Below are 19,739 nucleotides of genomic sequence, written 5' to 3'. Positions count from 1 at the left end.
TTATCTACAGATAAATCAGGCGGTGCAGTGAGCATTCAACAGAGATAGTACAGAAACAAACACGACTAAGGGGCACTGAAGAAATGTTAAAATGCGTTGCTTCCAAAAACCTTTCTATGTGATAAACTACTCAGCCCAATAATAAGACAACAGAACGGATTGCTTCCAGTTTATCTTATCACTCAAGACTAGAACCAACAGATCCCAAATGTTTTTTTTTCCCTAAAATAAAAACAGAACTGCACGAAGAAACAGATCTGAAGAAAACTTCATCTCTGCATTTGCTGTTTTTAAAAGCTGAGTTAGCAGTTGGTGAAATCTTCCTTGTACTGCAGCAATACCTTCCTTAAAATTACTGGTTTGATTAAAAATTTCAGCCATAAATAAGTACTAGGGTTTTCTCTTACTTGTCACCTGAATATTTATGCAACTTCCACATTTTTATCATTAAAAACATAATACCACTTATCTTGCTAATAAATGATTAATAAGGCTGCATCCCCATTTCACTCCAGGTGCATCACAGCTCTTATACTCCTTATACTTTCTGAAAGCCAAATTCCCCTTAGCAAGGGCTCTGCTTTCCAGGGTGACAAGACACTTGGCAAATCCTTCATTCTCATTCACGTAATGCAGTGGCTACATGTTCCCTCCATCTTACACTGAAGGCAGCCTTCCTGTCTCTCCCTCCAGCTAAGAAGATGGGGCAGATACAGTCTTTTGCCAAAAGCCCCTGAAGTACTTGTTTCTGGCGTCAAGACCTCTATCGTTTTGGTTTGACTTTTTTTTCCCCCCCTCCCCAACACTGCATACAGGCTCTATAAGAGCCAGAAACTGATTCTTTTCCCCTCAACTACGTGCCACCAGAGAATGAAAAACTCACGTCTGAGAGGATGCTTCAGTACCCGATTTCCCCTATGCAAGTAAGGCCTGTTTATGATAGGGACCAAGTGGTCAAGCTGCCATGGCACAGATCACCTCACTGGACAACAGAGCACACAAGAGGGTTGCTTTGAAACCCTTTAGGTGAAACTACTGAGAAATAACCGATGACCAACAAAGCACTGTGAAGTTTCAATTGGCAATGGTGACCTCCCTGTGAAGCATTTACACACCTAAATTTGGAAAGCTCTCAAGCTAGGGCTGCTCTCACCCATTTTCAACAGACGTGATGCACTGTTGAAGCTTCAAGGGATAGCATCCCTCTCAGTGCAGCCATCAGTAAGACTTTCAGTTTTTGTCCATCCACCCTTTTTCACCAACCACGAGACACTACTGAAGCCTAAAGGCATGGTGCCATCCTCCACACAGTACATCACTAAGCTTTTGAGCTTTTTTAAGCTAGAGACTATGGGACCATTTGCATGGCCACATTCTATGTGTGGAAGAAGCCCCACCCTGAGGCACTCATCACGTGAACTTACATACAGGAAAGCAGGCAAAAGAGAAACTGCAGACACTTACTTTTAAAGTATTTCTTCAGGATGTTCCCCTACACACAGCTTCAAACCAAACAACGCCTTGTAACACAAGCCCCTCTGGAGAATTACCTAACTCTGGGGTTTGGGCACATATACACAGGTCCAGTCTCACTTCTGGTAGAAATACTAAAATACCACCATGTCCCTCATATTCCCCACGTGTAACAGTTATGACACCATTTCGGTCACAATCCTCAGTTTAGAAATTGCTGGTCAGGTGCTTTCTACATTGGTATTTTGGCAAGAGTACATGTACCTCTCTTTTTTAAGTGATGTACTCAGTGGTAGTTCTAAACAGATGACAGCAGCGAAGTTTAACGCTTCAAGCATGTAAGACCTTTGTATTCTTGAAATTGTAGTCCAGAATTCCCTATTGAAAAAGTCGAGATCATTTCATGAAGAAGATCTGGACCAGAAAGTGTGTTTGTGCTATACAGCAATATAACCAAACTTTGATCCAAAGCTGCACCAGCACAAGCCCGTGAAAGCCACGCCTTATTCCAAAAAGCAGTAATAGATCCTGTTTGTCAAATGAACGCGCGTTTATGGCAAACTAGCTCTTCCTGAGGCCAAGTCCCTCGGTGCTCGCTTGCTGTGACATTTGAAATGCCCTACTTTAAAACTGAAACAGAGCCAGCGTCTGTTCCCAATGCAGAGCACATGTTATCTTGCACTCCAGGAGCATTTCAGAGCCACTCTTGATTTTTGAGCATAGTGTTTACGTGTTGGCAAATCTAACTCACAAAAAGATGACCAGTCCTGATAATTTGTAAATTTGGTAGCTGTTGGGCTTTGTCAAATTTTGTACAATGATTGAGGATAACTTTTGATCTGCATCTCAACACGCTGATTTTCTTTAGTAAATGTCTATGAATATTCCACATGGCAAACAGAACTACACCATGCAGTTAACAGGACTACACACAATAAGCACTAAATTAGCTTTCATCGAGAAATATTAAAATCCTTGAAAAAGAACTGAAATCTCGAAAAACATTTATTAGCTGCACAGACTGAGAGTGGCCCCGTTTTACAGACACAGATTGTGACACACGAAATGAAAGCAGCTTATCAAAGGAGAGAGTGAATTGCCAGTACTGCCAGAAACCAAATCCATTAGCGTGACCCCACAGCCCTTTGATCGAGCCCTTCTATTATATCTCCTAATTCTTCTGGGCTACTACATGAATGCCAAAAACCTACGATAACTCTTGCTTTTATCAACCTTAAAAAAAAAAAAAAAAAAAAAAAAAAAACAACTTTCAAGTTACAATGGACAACTGCTTTTTTATGATTTAAGTTCAAAACAGGTAACTTAAATTATTCTCTGCTTTTAATGATAATTTATCAAGCCTAAAGGTCTGAACGCATGTTAATTTCTATGAAGATATGATACCTACTTGCCATTTTAATCTGCAAGAGCTTTGTTACAGAACACGCAGCACCAGATGACTTAGTGTTAATCAAGCTTGCACTTAAAACCCATGACATACTTCAGAATAAGCTTCATGTACAAAGAAACATAGAAATTTCACATATTAACACCAAGAGTGAAACTACATAAGATAGGACAACGTGCCCTGATTTACAATCCAGCAGGCCCATAAAGTCTCTTGGTGAGCATTTAGATACAGAATTGTATCTCAAAAGAAATACAAAGTGAGATCTGCTGAAATTAAAATACTCGTCTCAGTAACATTATATATTGTAGGGTAATTAATAACCATTCTGGAAAACACTTCCATTTTGGTTTTCTTCTACCAAAACTGCAAGAGTAAGTTACTACAGGCAATGACACAGACGAGAGTTATTTGCAGAAGTGTCTGTAGATGCTTTTCAGATGTATTTCAGACTCTGAAAGTATCCATTTCTGAATATAAGCTTCCACTGGGCTCCACCACTGATAAGACCACAAGCTTTAAAGCTGAGAAAATCATCACAGACAGCTTGTTTAATGGCTGTTTGATATCTACCATGTTTTATGCTTCAACGATACTTAATATATCAAATTCATTTGAATTAATGTCAATTTCTAAGGTGCTCACAGTGGCACAAGTGTGGTGCAAACCTACTTATCTTAGAGATGGCATTTATCAGCATATTGTAAGTACTGGCCCGAGAGCGAGCATGCCATAGTGGCAAGTACTAAGTGGATTTCATTCACAAGTACACCATATTCTGACAGCTATCCTGTCCCATTCACGCTGTCCACAGTAAAGTCTTTTGTGTTGCTCTCAGCAACACTGTAGCTGAGCACAAGATAAATCAGTGTGGTTCTGCAACAGGAGAAATTAAAATGTGCAGTTTCCATATTCATTCAGTTGTTTAAAGTAATGCAGTGATCATACACGAACTACTCAGTGAGATAAAAGGCATTGGAAATTTGTATATTATGTGATATTTCTAATTTCTACAGAGCTAAGGATAAAAATTATGCAATAATACAAGGAGAAGCTGTATCTATGCAACAGCAAGCCAAAGGCAAAAAGATAACAGGTACCAACACACTTTTCTCAACACAAACCTATCAGAAATAGCTTGTGTGATGAACCGGATATACATGTATGATTAACCCAATGCAAAACCACTTTCTGTTTTCTCCACAAGCATTAAAACATGTCTCACATAAACAGCCCAAAATTCTAAAACAGATACCAGTATGAAACTGAATCGTCATCAGATGAAGAAAACTGCACTTGAGCCTTGTTTTCTTCTCTTTAGAAGAGGTTTCCACTAACTGAAGGCAAAAAGCAACAGCGTGCAGGATGTTGCAAGCTGGAGGAAATGATGTTATTGCAAGTTGGGATGTGTCTTAACATACCACAATATTAACGTGGTATGAAGGGAGTAACATGGGCCTTGCTCGCAGAACTTCAGGAAACACACTTCATCACATCAGGTACTTTGTGTCATTTTCTCAAGTGCTTCTTGTAGCACCCAAGGGTAACAAGAAGCTCAGTATTTCAGCAGGAGCAGAGGATGTCTGTGAAGCAGAAATGGGGATATGACTGCCCCAGTGCAGAAGTGAAGACATCTGGCAGCAGAACCACAAACTTCTGCCACCTCCATGCATTTCAGATGAGTACCAGAGCATGCAAAATGGAAGCAAAGAAAAAGTTAGGGGAATCTGCTCTTAAGCACATCCAAGCAGGCTGAATGCTGCTGCCAGTCCTCGCACTCACCTTTCGGTGCCCATCAGCGGCTGCTGCCTCTTCAGCAGCCAGCACAACTCACCACCACGTGGTTACTCCCTTGCCCATTCTGGACCAAGGTTCTGGGGTAAATAAAAGTCTCCTATTTAAAGTTGTCTAAGCTAACTCAACCCACATTTCTAAACAGATTAGGAAGTGATTATATAGGAGCTTACTGACATATCTAGAGAGACGTGCCTTCTGGCAAAAAAAAAGCAGCCTGCCTTTCCCACAAAGATGTCTCAGCAAAACTGAGAATTTGGGCAGGCTGGGACCAAATTAAAGCTCTTACTATTCTGCACACTTACCTAATTAAAAAATACTGTCTAATCCTAGGCAGGATGGGAATTGTAAACTGTCATATTTGGGGGAAGACGTGAAATAGACATAGATATACGCACCCCACAGCAGATAGAGCTACATATCACTGTGAGATTACAAGCGTAAGCACTTGGAAATTGCCCAGGATTAGACTTTAAAAACAGCCAACATCAGAAGTTGAGCTAAAGTAGAAATCTGAGTCTTGCTAGTAGATGACAATCAAGCAACACTGTGACGTAAATTGGATTAGAAGTGGGGATTCAAAGGCTAACAGGAAAAAAAAAGCTCACTTTTAAAAGTTGCTTGGTGCAATAAATTGCATGTAAATGACAAAAACAACCAGCACAACTGGTTGTTTAACTCCAGAGAGTCATTTTTTACTGAAGAGAGATTTCAAGACGTAACAGTGTTTCTAGAATAAGAACAAATGAAAAAGGAACCTTATTTTTCCTCCTTTCCTAGGAAAGGTAAATAATGGGAACTACTGGGAAAATAACCTCAAAGCAATGTAACCTAAAAAAGGAGGGATTTTTTTGGTTTTGTGCAATAGTTTCCTAGAGTGGTGAAGTTTCAGTACTTGAACAGAGGCCGGACAAACATTGCTGACAGCTCAGACTGCATTCAGTTCACAGGAAGGGAAGCATGACCCTCATCTTCCTCCTGCTAAATAGAGAGCAGCAGCATTTACATGTTCAATTCTCCTGAGGAAAGCCTGCACATCACCAAAAAACGATATTAAAATTCACAGATGTTACTCAGATTCTATCTCATGATATTTATGCTCAATATTTAATGAGTCAACCTATACCAAAGCATCTGGGACACGTCTGATTCAGTGACTCACTGAGCTTCAAAGATGGACAAGAAGAAGCTGAGACTTGCATTTCATTCCCAAAAAATCCGGCTTGCTTTCAAGACTGGCATACTTTATATACAGACTGATCTTCTTCCTCATTGCCAGGACAGGGCTGGTCTCAAGTATCAACTAGTTCTTGATACATGATCAGTAATACCCTACTGGACTATTTTGGGGACATTCAAAGCATAGAAGATCAGGAATCACAAGTGAAGTCACAAGAACTCGTCGTATTGCAGTGCAACAGTTTAGAAGTGACCAAACACAAATGTGCTCAGTGTTTATCCTAATGCATTTAATGGAAACAATCCAGCTAGAGGAAGACTGCAGGGAAGGAAATAAAGGAAAAGAAAAAAAAAAAAGATATCAAAGGGATCTCTCACATCACTGCCTCATCTTGAAATACAAATCTAGTACACGATTTGTTTCTGCAGCAAGAGACAGCTTTCATGTATCCCAGGTTCATTATTACAAGATCAAGGTGCAACTTAACAACGAAACTGTCTGAAGCACTCAGGATCAAGACACAGGCAGTCACTTACAAAGCAAATACATTTTTTGTACAAAGAGTGTCTTTAAAAGCATACAGTGTAAATTCAATGGAAATATTGCAATCAGAGAATGAAAAGATATTAGAGTGCACACAGATCTATAGTCTCCAGCTGTCTGCACAAGACTGAGACTCCAAAGGATATGAAGTAAATATATTTGCATCCTAAGACTGATTATATGTATGGACATATATATATATATATATATTATATATATATATATGCACAGATATCTGCATATATATTTTAAGTCTTGGGACTACAGCATACTATTTATATATTACATATTATTTATATATATTACACAAAAGGTTAATCCCTTTTAGAAAAGTAAAATAGTTTAGCTCGTGTCATGCAAAGGTGACAAAACTACTCAAAAGGCCTCTTGAATTTCTGAAGGACAGAAAATATTTTTTTCTACAAATTGATGTTAATACATAGAAGCTGAATTCCTATCAATCTCACTCTCTTATTTCAGAAGTGACAGAAAGCAGCAAGTAATCCCATTTCCAGTGTACCAAGTTTCTTTTTAACAGCAAGTGTAATAAAGTGTTGGCAATCACTTCAGAAGTCCTACTTTAAGTAGGAGCAAGGTGGGACAAAACTAAGGAGACAGAAGCAGTAACACAAACTGTAACAATCAAACCACAGCAGCACACAAGGAAGATGTGACTGAGGTGAGGTCAGGCCAACCACAAGCAAAGACCCCCTGGGCAGCAGCAAAAGAGGCTGGCAAATTTCCACCTTGTGATGCCACACGGCTGTACTACTTACTTCCAGGCACAACTGGCTCTTGCACATCCCCTCCCATAGCTCAATTCACCTACAAGTGAAATAATCACAGGGGTAACAACAGACAGCCAGACAGAGCGTAATGAGAACTGAGCATTCAACGCTCAGACACCAGAAATACTGAACCAGCTTCTGTCCTGCCTCCTTGCTCACATCCCTTTCTGGTTCTCTGGTACGTATCGAGTTATAGCCAGCCAGCTTCTTTTTATTTGTTGCCTTCTCCAGATGATTCACTTTTTATTTTGCTTTATCAATAGAACGCTGCTTTCCACAAATCACTCTATTAAAACCGTTAAAGTGGCTGCCTTGATTATCTCAGTTGATTTATTTAGAACTAGAAAAAATAATCATTAATCTTTATGGAGTAGGATCACCACAACATTTTTTAAAAGTGCTTTTATACATATGCATTGTGCCTGTCTATTCTTTGGTACCAGCTTAAATGAGATTGTACCAGGGAATTTGCTTCAGACATAGTCTCTTCATTAAACTTCTCCAAACCCAATTTGTTACCAACAGGTCTCAGTGACACACCACTCAATTGCCCATCTGTAGGCTCACTGAGTACAGTATTTTTTACTAACAGAAAAAAAGAAAAAAAAAAACACAGCCAGCTTGAGGCAATACCTACTCACTCTACTCTCTGGTGTTTTAACAATTAAAAAGCAGCATTCTTTTCCTGTAAATGCTCTTAAACATCTTAAACTTCTTTACACAACCACTGAAAATCCAACGGCCATACAAAATTGCCTGCCAGACATGTAATAGATTAAGCACATTAAAGGTGTTTGGTATTGTTTCAAGGAAATGTTTTCCTCTTGTTCATTTATCATACTGCCAACTTCAATTCTGACTCCGCTATTTTCTGTTATTCAGAAAGCATCGTTAATGAGGCAAATCTGGGGAGAACAGCTGCATTTTTCAAAAATCTTCAGCTTCATGAAGCATTTGGTGTGTGTGAGCACACATCGATACAGAGCTGGTCTGCTGGGCACACACAGGGTGAGGCACGGTGGAAGATGTACATCAGGAAGCTAAACGACTCGCATGAAGAGAGCAGTCATTTGAGCCCTTGTGATCGGACCAGGCAAATTTACAGAGCTCCTTTTTCAAGCAGCAGTTAATTTGCTAGGCTTGCAGAAGGAAAAGCAGCATAAAACACTTCTCTTAATTACGGTTTTTAGCTGTGACAGATGCAGTCTCTTTAATAAATGCTGGAGAAGAAAAGTAATGCAAGAGGTTTAGGACATGAAATGTAACAGCACACCTGAAAATAACTAAACATCAAAAGCATTATGCAAAGAATTAAAGATGAAGGCATAATTAAATACTCTGTGACCATCACCAACTACAAAGATGGTAACTGTAACACTGCCTGGCCCTTCCTCCTCTGTGTTACTTACAAAGACTAAGATGCCACATGTTGAAATACAACTGTAGTGAAAGCTGGGGAAAATAACACATCCATGTTATAGCTGTTTTCCCTAAAATTCAGGTTTTCATCTCTGCTGTTTTGGGGTGGGGTTTTTTGTTTGTCTTTGTTTGTTTTGGGTGGTATTGTTTTGGTTTTGTTTTTGTTTGGTCCAAGAAAAACTAACAGAGAGAATGAGGGTGTACGGTACTTTAGGAAATTCACACCCCCACTCTGGGCAGCATATTTCAGGACAAACAAGACGTTCAACAGCAACACCCAATCCTACCCGCACAGATCCAGTAAGCTGCTACTAGTTTTATGTTATTAGTTGTTTATAAACTCATAAGTTAACGAGCTGGAACACGGCTGATACCAAAGCTACCTGGTTGGCCACACACCTACCAGCTGATGTGGCCTATCCTGTTCTTCAGCGCTGCCTGTCAATGGTGCAGATACCTTGCTTTGAATGTGTAATTAGTTTTGGTTTGTGTTGTAGTTCATCCTGGGAAAGAGGGGGAGAGAATGGCGCCTGGTTCGTTTAGTAAGTTCTCCCACTTCCTGTATATATAACAATATATTTGCAAATCTTCCTGTAGCAACAGTTTTACACGATCTGACCAAAAGGAGCCTTACTATAAGAAAATCGGTACTTTCTTTTCTTAAATCTACAGAGTTCAAACCTTTCCTAAATCTTACAAAACAGGATGAGAAAACCGTAGTATCAAACATGCTACACCCTGACAAAAATTGCCCTAGAACATGAAAATTTTTTTTAAGAAGGTGGGAGGGAAGCTCAGCAGTCAGCATCACAACACTGTGTCTAACAAATCTGGAAAGCTCAAAAATGTCATATTGCAAGGAAGGAAGATGATAGAAAACCATGCAAACAAGAGTACCAGAAGCTATGGAGAATTTACATTTTGAAACCCACTTTTATTGAACCAAGCACAGTTCCTGACAATCATTCTGAAAACCTTGGACTTGATTACTCTCTGCAAACTATTTTAGACCAATGGAGTTTCTGTGGATAACCTACTATGCCAGTTAATTAAAAAAAAAAAAAAAGAAAAAAAAAAAAGAAGAAAAAGCCTAAAGCCTTCAGTCTTCTTCACAGCTACACAGAGCCATCCTTAGCAGCACGACCCTTCACAGAAAAGCAAATAAAGCTGTCACATTAAATACTTCAGAGGAATTATGGATCCACTTCCTTCTTGCAATAAACCCAGGCTGCTGCTCCTCTAGGTAAATTATTACCACAGTTCGTGTGTACATAGGCCCTCATTTTGGCAACACCAAACCCTTCATCTGCTATCAGAACCGATGTGTTTGTTAGTCATGGAAACGTTGCACAATGATAAAAAGAAAAAAAAAATGTAGCAAAAATTTTGGGATTCTTGGGAAACTAGCCTGTCTCTGAGTTTTTAAGTTGGATACTAGGGTTTATAAATGTTTTTCAGTGTAAAAGCACTGTGATGTTTAACTGGAAGTAGCAGGAAGCTCAGCTTCCACCCATGGCCCAGCAGCAGGATTCCTCCCACTAGCAGCAGGCTAAGCCACTGCCCCAAGTGAATGAAAGCAGAGTGCTACTGACAGCCTCCTAAAGCAGTTGGCTTTCTCTGGAGACTTCAGATACAAGCACTGTCTGAAATCGAGACTAATTAGCCCACAAATGCTGAGGAAAACATAGCTAACACAGATACACTGATAAGACCCACTTTTTCCCTCTGTCACCACATGGGGAAATCGCTCTTAGGGAACGATAACGAGCCAGAGGACACGTCCCAAGCACGCACAGCACCCAATCTGCGCTAGACTTTCCTTTGGAACTTTGTCCTGAACCGACAAGATTTCGGGACAGTTATTTAGAGATCTTGCAAAACCAGGCAGAGTTTCGCAAGGACATAAATTCCCGGAGTGAGCTCTCTGCCTGGGGAGCTACGATACGATGTGCAGCTCCCTCCCGGAGCAGCTGTTTTCGAAGGCTGGAAGAGGCTATAAATAGAGTGCCACCTGATTGCCAGTCCACACGAAACTCAAACACAGAGCAAATAAGAAATGCTGTTACTTCTTTGGTGTATTCCTCCACTACCCGGGCACCTCCAGCACTGCCTGTATTTTATATTTTAGTACAGGAGCGTTACCCAGCTGGATGGGTCGGCACTGAGCTATCAGATGTGCGGCACACACCTGCCAGCACACTCTGAGAAGCCTTCTTTGCGGTGTACTTGCTGCGAGAGCTCTCTTTTGCCTCGCTGGCTGAGAAAGAGTAGGTGGTGAAAAGACATAACCTGCTTTATTCCGTATTGCTGCTCGCAAGGGTTTTGACAGGTTTATCCAAAAAAGAAAAAAAGGGGGAGAAACAAACAAACAAAACAAAAAAGCAGGAATGATGGCTGGGCGCCCTGACGCTACCGCTGGGCGCAAACCACCCGCCCGGCTTGCATTAGTTGCGGCTGCTCAGCCGGTGCAACAGGTAGCAGCACCTCGCCTGCCGGCTGCGGGGCGCCGAGCGCGGACCGGCAGCCAGCGCCGCCCGCCCGAGCCCAGCGGGGGGCCGGGGCCGGGACCCGGGAGCCGGGAGCCGCCCGGCAGCGGCACAGCGCCCGGAGCGCCCGGAGCGCCAGGGCCGCCAACGCCATTTTGCCGGCGCGGGGCTGCGGGCGGCGGGGCTGCCCCCGGGCCGGGTGGGTCCCTGCCGGGAGCAGGGCGGGGGGAGCCCTCCCGGGGCGCCCTCCCGCCTGTCCCCGCCGCCATCTCGGGGGGGCTCGCTGCCCGCCGCCAACGGCTCCAACGGTTCCAACGGCCGCCCCCCCCCTCCCCCCCGCTAACCGCCCCCCCGCCCTTACCCAGGTAGTGGCGCCGCAGCAGGCCGGGCTCCTCCAGCCCCAGGCTCCGCTTCCTCACGTCCCACAGCAGGTGGGGGCAGCGGCCGCGGGACATGGCCCCCGCCGGGGGGGGGCTGCCGGGCGCTCCGCTGCCGCCGGCCGCCCCGCGCGATCACCATGGAAACCGGCCGGCCCCCGGCCCCCCCGCCCCGCGCCGCTCCTCCCCGCCCCGCGGCTCCGGCAGGGAGAGGGAGAGGGAGAGACAGAGAGACAGGGAGAGGGAGAAGGAGAGGGAGAGGGGCGGGGCCGGCCGCCGCTCGGAGCCACGCCCCCCGCGGTAAGCCACGCCTCTTGTGGGAAGCCACGCCCCCTGCGGTGAAGCTACGCCTCCGACGGTGAAGCTACGCCCCCAGGGAGCGCTGCCCCGCCCGGGAAGTGACGGACGGGGTGAAGCCGTGCAGCGCGCGGCCATCTTGGGGTTGGGCGCCGGCCATCTTGGCGGGCCGCCATCTTTGAGGCGGGAGCGGGCCGGCGCTCTCGCCCTTCCCGCGGAAGGCCGGGACGGCTCCTCCCGCCTGCGCGAGGCGGGCGGGGCGGCCGCAGCCAATCGCGCCGCGCCCCTCCCTCCGCCCCCCGGCGGCTCCACCAATCAGCGCGGTCGCGGGCGGCGGTGGGCGGGGCTTCGGCTGACCCGGCGTGTGGCACCGAGCGGCGCGACCGGAGCGGAGCAGATCGGAGCGGGGGGCTCCCGCCGGGCACAAGATGGCGGCCGCCGCGGCGGGGCTGCGCGCCTCATACCACCGCCTGCTGGACCGCATCGAGCTGGTGCTGCCGCCGCGACTGCGGCCCTTCTACAACCACCCGGCGGGTAACGGCCTGAGCGAGGCGAGGGGTCACCTTGGGAGCGGGAGCGGGAGCGGGAGCGGGGACGGGGACGGGGCTGGGGCTGCGCCGCTTGTGTCTCTCGGAGATAAGCGAGTTCTGGGCTGGTTTAGGGCCGGCTCCTCCAAGTGCCGCCCTCACTAAGCCCTAAAGCGCTTGCAGCAAGCGAAGGACAATGCTCGCTTCTTCCCCGGCACAAAGGAAGCTGCCAGGAGAACGCCTGGCCCTCTGACAAGCCGTTATGTTTGCTTGTTTGTTTTTTTTTTTTAATTTATTTACAGACATGATGTCCTCTGGTAGTGTCCTTGCTCTGACGTGCTGCTGCCAAATTCATCCTTGAAAATTCCTGGGTGTCGGCATCTAGGGCGAGCTCTCGCTGCCTGGCAAAGCTTGTTTACGGGCATGCCTCAGGGAGAGGTATCTCCTGACGGCACTCAGCAGCCCTCCCTCACAAAAAGCTTGGCACCAGCCGCTTCAGACTTGTGTAGTCCGTAGCTTTGAGCTTTCAAGTTACCTAATGTTACTAAAAAATAACATCAGATGTCTTGAAAATCTTACAGCTTGTTTAGGGAATGTCGATTTGATCGCTTGTGCGCCATCCCCCCAGTTCTCTGGTACTCCAAATTTGAATTTCTGCTTCAGAAGAAAATAGATGATAGCAATTAAATCTACTTTTGTGGAACCTCCGTAAGTTGGATTTATAAAGAGCTGTATTTGCAGCCTGATACAGAAATATTAAGTAGCTGCCTAAGAGAATAATGACTGAATTTTTTACCCTGGAGAACAAAAATCATGTGTAGGGTGAAACGTTCTGTTCTTAACGCAAGAAGTCATCTGCTGGTAGCTATTAACTGCTGTTTTAAACTTGATCGCTGTCACGAGCCGTGTGGGTCTTTGGAGGGCTTTATGCAAAGCTGCCAAGGCCATTTTTGTTGCAGTTATACTGCCCTTCTACAGGGCTTAGTTGGCTTTAAGGTTATGGAGCAACTGATATTCACAACAATAAGCCTGATCCTGCAAAGTGTAAGTGGCTTCACAGGTGCTTGCTGCAGAAACCTGACAGTTAATTTTTCCCAGTTACTGTTTCAAACCTGTTTTAAAACACACAGTATGAAGAGTTACTGTAGGGCCTTTATTAGGCTGAATTGTTAGTAAAAAATTAGCACGCGTAAAAAGCAAACAACCAAAGTCCTGGTGTTTATAATGTATACTTAAAAGCTTTGAACCATAATATGTAACGTATTAAAGCGAAAACTTGGCTTCATCTCGCATGTCATCTGAGGGCTGAGCAGTGGCCTACAGGACCTAAAAGTGAATGTGGTTTGATGAAATCAGAAGCAGTGCTTTGACTGTACCCCAGCGCAACAGGTTCATATCTTGGGTTGTGGTCCCTCATCTGAAGACTTTCAGCGATAGTCCTAGGTTAACGACTTCTGATGGTCTGTGCGTTATAGGTGTGGCATTGTGGTGCATTGTGTTAACCAACCAGCTACCATTTTAGCACCACAGAGGGAGATTTTACCCTCCAGATCCCATTAGGTTGATTTTTCTCCCTTTCTTTCCATACATCTGTTCCTCTTCTCCCGTAATCCTCCTTTGACTATTGGTAGAAAACTGGAGTGGGAGGTCGATTGGGTGAGAAGTATTGTTTCTGCTAGACAAACATGGTTATTCGGAGATGCATGTTAGAGGTCCACGAGAGCACCCTGATACCTGTATTTGCAATTTGTACTCTTTAAATTTCTAATGCTGCTGTGCAGGATGTCTTCTGTAGCATGAAGAGATGTGTTGAGATTTGGAAAGGGAAGGAGGGACTGACTTGTTACAGTACCAGTAATAAAATAAAATTTTGGGACTTCAGTTTACAAGATTCAATTTACAAAGATTTCAAATGCTAATTCCATTAGTGCAGTTACAGATCATTATATAGAAACTGGCTTTATTCTTCCTGGCCTGATCTTAACTTTTCTGTTATAAATGCATCTTGTTTGCTTGAAAGTCCTTTTTTTGCAACAGAACATCTATTGCAAAACCCCATGGACTGATTATGTAACTGATGAAATGTGAGGATGAGATGATATAGCCTGTGCGGTGGTAGAAGCTGTTTTAATATATACATGTGTGTATTAGTTTAATTCATTATTAAAAATAAAAGAAAAAAAAAAAAAAACACCAAAAACTTACTGTGGGCATTGCATTGTACCAACCAAATCTCACTGAGTAATTTCACCCTCTTTCCTCCCTCAGGTCCCAAAACAGTGTTTTTCTGGGCACCTATTATGAAATGGGTAAGTGTAAGATGCCAACTTATGTCTGGATGTTGATCAGAGGGTAATATGAAGTAACCCATTGGGCAAGCAATAGTTTCCCAGCAGGTATCTGAGCCTCCAGAAAGGTTTAATGCCAAGGCTCTAATTTTTAATATATATGGAGGAACAATAATCGTCTTAAAAACATGTGGTGCAACCTGCCATGGATATAAGGGCTAAAAAGAAACAAGGCTTTGTGGAAAAACTGCTCTACATTGAAAGTTTCATGAAAGCTTTCTTTTGTAAAACACTTGCTGTTGTTCAAAGTAGGCGTCAGCTGGCATAGTTCAAAACTCTGAAAGCACATGTTTTGGACAGTAGTAGCTCTCTGCTTCTTGTGTGGTTCTGCTTCCCAATTCATTACCCCACCTGACCTGTGTTTGTGCGAGGTATGTGGCTAGTCCTAATTCACTGCTTCCCTCCTGGTTATTGTATTTGTACAGATAAAGTAAATGAGCTCTAAAATCATAAAGCTGCTCACTCTCCTTGTTTGATAACAAGCAAGGATATAACCTCCTCTTCCTATTGCCAGCTGCTTTGTAAGTGTGCTGTTGTGAAAACCCAGCTTCACATAGGCCATGGGCAACACGTTATACACCAAGCTGCAGCTTGTTTTTGTTGTCAATCTGCTCTGCTGCTGCAGTAACTGTGGTTAACCTCCCCCTTTTTCAGAGGGTCTCCCAGACAGCGTGCTCCTGAGCATACAGGCAACTCTTTTGAGCAGGTTTGCTGCCTGCTGCTGTATCACAAGAGCTAATACACAGGTGGTTTCTTCTTTTGTGAAAGTGCAGGACGGCCTCTCTAAGCTCACAGTGAAGTTCTTCACTGAGAAATTAAAATGACTTTTCCCCTACATGGCAAAGGCAAGTTGCCTTCCAAAAGCATTTACCCAAGTGGGCTGAAAACCTCTACCTCTGTGACACTACTGCAGCAACATCAACCCTGTTAGGTAAGGCAGCACACTAGTCTCTACCCTTAAAAACTATTCTCTTGGTTAGAGCACAACGTAGCCCTTAGTGGCAGTGAGATAAAAGCTTTCGGGCTTCTTTTGTTCATTTATTTTGGTGAAGCCCTATAACAGAACAACAAATTGCATTTCCAGTAGATGGCAATAACACAACAAAATAAATCAAACAGTGTATTTGCTAGCAACGCTCTCAAATAGGTCAGTCGAGCTATTTGTCACTTCACTGGGAATTTTTCCATTGAAATTATATTTTTAAAAAAATCACTTTTACCTCTTCAGATGAAGTTGAGCGAAGACTGTATGGTGTCACGTGTACCTGTGTACCAACAATATCTTAGCCTGAGCTTTAGTAAGAAGGGTCTTATTTAGACAAGGTTCTACTTGCTGCATGAAAACCAATTAGTGCTTAAAGCAGCTGTGCTTAAGGTAACCTTGTTCTTAATCTAATACAAAGTTGCCACTGCCTGGGATTTTATTGCAAGCCAGTTGCACAGCCCCCGTAACTGTTCTTATATGCACCACAAGGGACTAGAAGGACACAGGGTCTCAAGAAGTAATTACGCTGCTCACACAATGCATCCCATCTCCTGCATAATCCACACAGAATAAACACTGAGCTTTAAGGTAACTTCACAGAATCACTGAATGGTCAAGGTCGGAAGGGGCCTCTGGAGACCACCTAGTCCAACCCTGCTGTGCAGGAGGGTTGCACAGGACCATATCCAGGTGGGTTTTGAGTATCACCACAGAAGGAGACTCCACAGCAGCTCTGGGCAACCTGTTTTGGTGCTCTGTCATCCTCACAGTAAAGAAGGCTTTCCTCATTTTCAAATGAAACTTCCTATTTCACTTTGTGCCTGCTGTTTATCATCCTGTTGCTGGGCACCACCAAAAACTGTCTGGCCCTGTCATCTTGACACCCTCCTTTCAGAAACCTACACATGTTGATCAGATCCCCCCGAGCCTCCTCTCCTCCAGGCTGAACAGGCCCAGCTCCCTCACCCATTGCTCGTATGAGAGAGGCTCTAGTCCCTTAATCATTTTAGCAGGTCTTCAGTGGACTCGTTCCAGGAACTCTGTGTCTCTCTTGTACTCAGGAAACTTCTCTTTGTGAAGCATTTGATATGTCATGGTATGTTGTGGTACTGGGTTTATGCTCAATGAATTTCTCTTTACAGGGCTTGGTGTGTGCTGGAATGGCTGATATGACCAGGCCAGCAGAAAAGCTCAGCACAGCCCAGTCTGCAGTGTTGATGGCCACAGGTAAAGCCAATGTACACCACACTTTCACAAAGCACCATCTGAGCTGTACTCATTCCTTTTTGAATTGGCAGCACTAAGCCACTTCTTTAGGAAAGGCTCAGCTATAACATGCCAGATCTGACTGTTGCTTTTACATGGTAACTGTAAGACAGACCTGTACTTATTATTAAATATCTGTAAGAGTCCTGTGATTATTTACAGTTTTATACAAGTGTCTGAATTTGGAATTGTCCAAAGTGAGTTTTTTGAGTTAGGATACAAATTTGGTCCCTTGAGTTACAATGATACCACTCGTTCCAGTAAGGGACCTCCTTTACTTCAGGTCAAGAAATTTTGACATCAGTCCAGAACACAGTGGCTTTTTTAGAACAGGCTTGAAGGGATTAAACAATGCTAGAGTAATTACACTAATGTAACTGGAAAGGACTTCTGTGTGCTACAAGAACTTTTAGTGGTGTACAGACTACTGCACTGCTGTTTGCTATGAGTTTTCACACTGCCAAAACCAATATTCCATACTCGAGTTGTTCTACCAGATCTTGTCAGGGGTGAGACTTGTGACAAATAAAGCTGAAAATCAAAACTACAGCTGCCACCTTCTTCCTTCTCTGGACTTTGTCTTGATACATGACTCAATGCTATGTGCTGTGCGTGATATGTAAAACTGGTGGCTTCTGTAATCTCTAAATGGGTGCAGCAAACTAGATACACTACAACAAAATGCCACTGCCCTAGAATTGTGCCAACATATTAAGGTTTATACTACTGTAGAGTACAGAAGATCTTAACATAAATCAGTCTTAGTATCAAATTATTGTCTGGTTACGTTATTTTGGAAAAATGCAGTACATACCTGTAGCCTTCCCACTGGCATTTGTTGTGCTTCTAACTGAGAAACAGCTAATTAGAAGAAAAACAGTTGTCCAACGTGAGTTGTAAAGCTTCTGTGTACTTCAACTGGCCGATGAGTCTGTCCTCAAGGTTAGGGGAATGTCTGAATATTTAACTACAAAGATGTAATGCCATTTAAACTTCTCATTCAACAGGCCTTATTTGGTCAAGGTACTCTCTGGTTATTATTCCTAAAAATTGGAGCCTGTTTGCTGTGAACTTCTTTGTTGGCTGTGCCGGTGGCTCTCAACTCTTCCGAATATGGAGGTATGTATTAAGAAGGACTTCTCTATGCGTTGTAATTAAGCACTCATGTCACCTAACCTTAACCATGAATTCATAAATTCCCCCAGTCTTTGTGTCAGTATAACACGAAAGAAGAACTGAGCAATTAAACATTACAGCACTTTTTTGCTACATTTTTAGTTTTCCAGGTGAGTAGGAGGAATGCTTCTAAATATTTTCATTATACCTAGAGCGTGTTTTAAGAAGAGACCTATGTAAGGTTTCTAGGTTTAAGGAATTCTTTAAAAGCTGTAGGTCTGACTGACAAAAAGCCTAGACTACCTCATAAGCTTTGTGCTTCTGTCAGCTTTCCCTGATGAATCTGATCAGTTCCAGCCATATCAAAGGGTTCTTAAGTAGAGCAGCATTTTGATTTTTATTTATTTTTTTATTTTTTTTAAGTTATTTCTCGAGGGGAAAACTTGGAGTTCTCTGGCTCCTTCAGTACTGGAGAGAAGTAATGCAAACTAGCTTAGCAGCTAATTGGTAGCTTCTTACCTAAGCTAAGTTATACCTGGACTTGAGGGTAGAAACTCAGGATAGGAATTTGAAACCTCCTTTGCTGAATACATTGTTATGAAGATGCTGTTACTGTAACTGGAGCGCTATCCTCAATCTGTGTTTTTCTTTCCTACAGGTATAATCAGGAGCTAAAAGCAAAACAACAAGGTCAGCTGCTGCAAAAAGATGCTTAACCCTACAGGTCAAATCCAGCAACGCACAAACCCTTCCCCATGGGACCTAGCTTCACTAATTTTAACCTTTTTTCCTCTGAGAAAATGGATGGGGAAATCTAAATGTCTCAAAAGCAAGTGTTTTCTAAGTGCAAATAACAAAGTATCTCCATCCACTTAAATAAAGTGCAACCTTTTAAATTTAAGTAAAATGCTATGTCTTGTGTTAGGAAAGTTATGTTGTCTCTTTAAAAGAAACTGGTTGTGGATTGTGCCTTGAATTGTTTGTTTGGCCCTGCCTTATCTGACTCTGTTGAACACGTGGGAGTGACATGGTATCAGTGACTGTCAGCCAAAGTCCCAGACGGAAGTAATTCTTTTCAAATGTCATGCTGAGACCCTGTGTGGGGTTATACCATATGTTCAGCAGCCAGTGACAGTGACACCTGCATTTTATTCTCTGATATTCTTCCTTGGTAGTTTAAGGATATTCTTTTCAGGTTCAAGTTATCTTGAATCAGGTTCAAGTCATGTATATCTTGATTTGTTTCTGGGCCACAGCCACCTTTATCAAGAGGAGGGCAAGCCTATACATGCCAGTAGTATGGGTTTTGGTTTGTTTTTTGTTGTTATTTTTTGTTTGTTTTTAAGCTTCTGTCATCCCCTACAGCTAGAGGGCACAACTAGATGGGCATATTTAAGTACCTGGTTCTTGGGAATGTGAAAAATAAATAGCCAAAACATCTGTTACTCACTTTCTGTGCCCTCCTTAAGTACATACAGATTTTCTGTAAAGTTGTGCAGTCAGGAAACTTGTACGTGTCAATTCTCCAAAACTTTGGAGGAAGTGGTTTGCTCTCATCTGTGGCATGTTTATGAATGAAACCTCTGAAAGTCACCCTCTCTCCCTATTTAATTTCCTGTGAAGAGAGAAATGCACCAGAGCAAAGGCTATATGTTATGCTGCAAAAACCCCTCTGCTGCTGAGAAGCATAAAGCAGTCATGCTCAGAACATGGCATCTATCAGCTTCCCCTG

At 43.3% G+C, this 19,739-nt stretch overlaps 2 protein-coding genes across 14 annotated transcripts in view; one reads left to right on the top strand and one right to left on the bottom strand.

Moving 5' to 3' along the window:
• Nucleotides 1-11,708, bottom strand: part of DCAF6 (DDB1 and CUL4 associated factor 6) — an 86,042-nt gene extending 74,334 nt beyond the window's left edge. For 3 of the 13 annotated variants that reach the window (XM_084512536.1, XM_084512532.1, XM_084512539.1), the window contains exon 1: nt 11,453-11,704. In XM_084512536.1, the coding sequence (XP_084368662.1) occupies nt 11,453-11,546 (94 nt within the window). In that variant the 5' untranslated portion in view covers nt 11,547-11,704. Of the gene's footprint in view, nt 1-11,452 lie in introns of all 13 variants that reach the window. The other 10 variants (XM_084512528.1, XM_084512535.1, XM_084512533.1 and 7 more) reach the window with 8 other exon arrangements.
• A 398-nt stretch (nt 11,709-12,106) lies between these two features.
• Nucleotides 12,107-18,908, top strand: MPC2 (mitochondrial pyruvate carrier 2). Its single transcript, XM_084512397.1, has 5 exons — nt 12,107-12,299; nt 14,561-14,601; nt 16,768-16,852; nt 17,899-18,010; nt 18,666-18,908. The coding sequence occupies exons 1-5, from the start codon at nt 12,194-12,196 to the stop codon at nt 18,721-18,723; spliced, it is 402 nt and encodes a 133-aa protein (XP_084368523.1). The 5' UTR covers nt 12,107-12,193; the 3' UTR covers nt 18,724-18,908.
• The last annotated feature ends 831 nt before the right edge of the window (nt 18,909-19,739 follow it).

Source organism: Aythya ferina (genome assembly GCF_964211825.1).
Source record: "Aythya ferina genome assembly, chromosome: 1".
Taxonomy (NCBI): Eukaryota; Metazoa; Chordata; class Aves; order Anseriformes; family Anatidae; genus Aythya; species Aythya ferina.
This window is presented reverse-complemented; position numbering and strand designations above follow the sequence as displayed.